General features: G+C 41.1%; 1 protein-coding gene across 1 annotated transcript; it reads right to left on the bottom strand.

Annotated features, from left to right (window-relative positions):
* Positions 1-317: 317 nt before the first annotated feature.
* On the bottom strand, positions 318-4,191 carry SPINK7 (serine peptidase inhibitor Kazal type 7; the record flags this gene model as incomplete). Its single annotated transcript, XM_081035307.1, has 4 exons — positions 318-363; positions 2,305-2,429; positions 3,145-3,170; positions 4,071-4,191. The coding sequence occupies 4 exons, from the start codon at positions 4,189-4,191 to the stop codon at positions 318-320; spliced, it is 318 nt and encodes a 105-aa protein (XP_080891433.1).
* Between the last annotated feature and the right edge of the window lie 420 nt (positions 4,192-4,611).

The following is a 4,611-nucleotide window of genomic DNA, read 5'->3' as shown; positions in this document are numbered from 1 at the left end:
TAGAAGAGGGTAAAGGGGGTCAAGTTTACGGTGACGGAAGGAGAATTGACTCTGGGTAGTGAACACAATGCAATATACAGATGCTGTATTACAGAACTGTACACTTGAAACCTGTATAATTTCACTAATCAATATCACCCCAGTAAATTGAACAAAAAATAATTAAAAAAAGAAAGGGCTTTGGGGAGATTGCATCTATCTCTGCACCTTCCTCCCCCCAGAACTTGGCCATGGTGAGGGCGAAGGCAGTCAGAGCCCAAGGACGATGAAGATGACACTGAGGATTATCATTGCTCTGCACCACATCTATGGAGAAGTTAACATCTTCCTTCATGAAGAAATTGGACCTTTCCATCACTTTTCCTATGGGAAAATATGGTTAACAAGATTCATTAACACAAAAGGAAATTTTGTAAAACAGAGGTGAAAGGAACTATAGACATTACGAGACAAAACCTCATTTTACAGGTGAGGTAACTGAGTCTCTGAAAAGGAATGTGCTTGCCACAGGCAGTTTCTGACAGAGGCAGAAGCAGAATTTCCCTAATCCAGTGATACCCCTACCCCATCTGCTGCTTCCACTGATCCCAGAGCCCAGGCTGATCACCCAATGTCTTAAAACAACAAAGAAGGAGGGATTCTGACAGAGAAGCTGCAATGGCTTGCCCCTCAGCCTTTCCTGGTCAGCAGGACATGTGATGAGAATGGATCCTGCCTTAGTGAGGAGAGCTTTCTCTGCAAGGCCCCTTCAGTGCACCTGAACGCAAGCTAGTTTCTAGGCCCGGGGCCTAGTGTGTGCGCATGGTGGAGAAGCTTCCCTTTGGGAAAATAAATGTTCCTGCACAGGAATAAATATGTAGACATATCCTTCTGGTCTGAGGGCCTAACCTGATATTCTAACTTGTTAAGATAATCGCAAAGATGAAAACCACAAGATCTAAGATGTGGCCCAAATCTAGTGGTCTAAAATACACGTAGAGTTAACAACGAACAAAGCAGACTTGCTGTAAAACAGTAAAGGCTAAGTTGCCTGTTCTGCACCGAAGAAGTCACACCTTCCTAGTTGTATTGCCTTCAAAAACACTGTGCAGGTCAAACAAAATACCTAAATAAAACACGTCCATGGATTTATGTACAAGAACTGGCAGTTTACATCCCCCTATTTTAGATAAGGGAAAAATAAATCTTTGCAGTAGCTTTGTCCCCTCTATGCCCCTTAAGGCTACAGATATTTAGAGCTGCTAGGAAATTGACAATAAACACCCTCTAGCCACGGTTTGTCCAAGGAACAAGCTGTATTTACTGCCTCTTATAAGTCATGTAGGATAATGGATTTCAATTACTATTTAAAAATTTATTTTTGTCAATTTTATTTATTTTTATAATTTATTTAATTTTTTCAGTTAAAGCTGACATTAAGTATTATTTTTTATTAGTTTCAGGTGTATAGCATAGTAGTTAGACATTTATATAATCTATGCAGCAATCCCCCCAATTAGTCTAGTACCCACCTGGCACTATACACAGTTGTTGCAATATTATTGACTATATTCCTTATGCTGTACCTTACGTCCCTGTGATTATTTTGTAACTACCAATTTGTATTTCTTAATCCAGGGGTGTCCAAACTTTTTTCAACGTTTTTCACCAAGGGCCATATGCGGTAAAATATACAAACAGCCGGGCCGCCCACTCACTCGAGGGGAAGTAGTATTGCCTCACCTGGTTTATTTAAATAAACTCAATGTATTTTTGGAATTTTCTGTGGGCCAATTAACAATGGGTTGCGGACCGCAGTTGGCTGGCAGGCCGCAGTTTTGACAACCCTGTCTTAATCCCTTCACCTTTTTCACCCAGCCCCCCAACCTCTCTCTGCTCTGGCAACATCAGTTTGTTCTCTGCATGTATGATCATCATTTCAAACAAGATATTGCCTGGAAGTCCACTACTTAAAATAGTCAAAAGCAGAGCTTGGAATTGGAGACCACCCCGAATGATCCCCTTAATCCCTGTGGTGACTCCTGACAGCACCTCTGGGCTCTGGGACAGCTATATGAAAACCCATGGTCCTGTTGGATTACCATAATTGACAGGAATTAGAGGTTTTGTGATGGAAGGGACAAGCTGGCAGACATGGGGCCCAACCCTAGTCTGACTGTGAGGCAGTCAGTTTTCTTTCTCTACCAGCTTCTTCTGGGTGGGAATGAGTAGAGTTTATGGCGAGTGAAGCAGGCTCATGGAGAGAGGAGAGGTTTGTGGGGGAAGACACGGGCCCGGCTTCTTCTTCTTCCCCACGATACTCACAAGCTCTCAGTACACAAGAGGCATTTATTCCCATAGGTGATGTAGTCAGAACCACAAACAGGCATGTAAGTGATGGGGCAAGGGATGGCCACCACTGGATACTTCTTGTAAACGCTGCAGTCCACCTGTGACAGACACATGTGAATGCCCTGCTTTTCTCCTGGCCCCCGAGCGAGGGTGCCCCGGCCTCTATCGTACAGGAAGCAAAATACCATCCTAGAAGTCCCAGCTCAGATATTCTGATGCTGCTGAGGCTACTTCTATCAGTAGTATTATTACCACTATGACCAATACTAGTACAACTGGTGCTACTTCTATTATTACTGGTACATTCAGCTAATAATTCCTGAGCATTTCTACGCCAGGCATTAAACTTAAATCTTACATGAATTTTCTTTGTTTAACCTTCAGAACAACTGAATAGAGTAGGTTTTACTATTATTGTCCTTATTTACAGATGCGAGAAATGAAGGCTTAAAAGAGAGAATCTGTATAACATAAAAGCTAGAAAGTGGTAGCATTGGGATTTGAATCCAGAGCCTGTGCAATTCACCAGGGTCCTGACTATTACGTGGTGTCCATTCCATGATGACTTCACCAACCTCTCAGCTGGAAGCCATCTCTTCCTCACTTAACGCTGGAATACCTTTTAAGGTTATGGTTATGTATTTGTATGTCACATTTCTTCAAACAGCGGAAGAGATTTCTTTATCTGCGTCTGCCTTTACCTTTTGCCCCTCCAACCATACTGAATTACTCCTACATATATATTCATAGGTATTTGTTGACTAAAAGACAGTTAATAGGAATTGAAATGAACATGCAATTCTGTACACTCACCATAGTTATAGACAGACTAGCAGCTTCTGAAAGAGAGATACAGATGGAAATGTTAAAAATAAAGCAGAGACTTGATTTCATTAAGTAATGTAAATGTGATCCTATAGATTAAGATTCCATTTCCTCTGGCAATGAGTCTATGCACATACTCCATCCTTACACAAAATTCCAATTATTTTCTGAGGAAGCCAAATGGCCAATGGGTTAGGTAAACCCTTGGTTCAGGAAAGAGAATGACCCAAATTTCCTCTATTCATTATTACATGGCGTGTTTTCTGGAGCTCATTGTGTCTTTGATAATGGTTCAAAGTCAGATAGCAATGGGCAGTATTGTAGTCACCACTCCTAAGAAGTAGAACCTTCTTTGATATTCTCCCCCTCCTAATTGATATAAAGGAATGGAATGGAATGCCTTAAAGGTATTAGAATATTATTTTATTTAATTAATTAAATTAATTAATAATTTAATTAATTTTCAACCAGGTCAGAGTCTAATTGTTGATTCTTGGCCTTTGGAGAACTGCGTTTTATGTCAGTCTTCTGGATTGATTTTGAGAGGCAGCCATGTTTTTCTGCATCTTTGCACCAAGGAATAGTATCTAATAACAGGAATAGTATCTAATAGTATCTAACAACTTCCAGTGTCCTTATGCAATGATAGACTTATGAATAAACTAGTTCATTTCTTTGTTCCATGAATAGAAATAAAAATCCTTGAAAGGGAAGATACCTGACCCAAATCCCCAAACTCTAACAGAGACATAAGATTCTCCCTTTCCAGGCCACTGCTGTTTCTATTCTAAATCAGTACATTTTCTTTTCTAAGCTAGTAGACTTTAAATCCACATGACCAGACATTTCTCTCAGATGCTCACATCCCAGGAGAGGTTTTTGGAAAAATGGGCACAGTCTACGCCTTAACTCACCTGAGCTGCTGCAGAAGCAGGTCACTGCACAGAGCAGAAGGAGACCCCCAGCGACCTTCATGGTGGAGGTGGCTGTGAGGCAGGGGCTGCTTGGGGCTGTCACAACAACTGCACCAGCCATGTCCTCAGGAAGGGGCCATGTTTATATGGCAATGCTTGGCTTCTCCACCTTTCCTATGAGGTCATCCAGAGTCAGTGCTGGCTTTGAGAGGCTCTCAAAGCACAATGTCACGCCCTGGGTGGGGTTGCTGTCCTTGTCACTTAATTACTACTTCCTATCTGACCTATACATTAATTACATGAGGTGAGAAGTATTTTTCTGTCTGCCCTAGAGGTGGGGACTGTGACTTAGAATTCTATACTTCATTTAGTAGAAAAAAATAAGTATAGGCTGCTTGGCCTAATTATGAAATAAACAAACATATCAAACTTTATTTCACAAAACTGGAGGATATTAAACCCAGATTAGGCAGATCACACTTATGTTTATATTTTGGCTTCCAGGGAAATATTGTTTTATTTTTGAGGCAATGAAGCTATG

Source organism: Rhinolophus hipposideros (assembly GCF_964194185.1).
Source record: "Rhinolophus hipposideros genome assembly, chromosome: 23".
In the NCBI taxonomy this organism is placed as follows: Eukaryota; Metazoa; Chordata; class Mammalia; order Chiroptera; family Rhinolophidae; genus Rhinolophus; species Rhinolophus hipposideros.
Note: the sequence above shows the minus strand (reverse complement) of the source record. Positions and strands in the feature narration are given on the sequence as shown.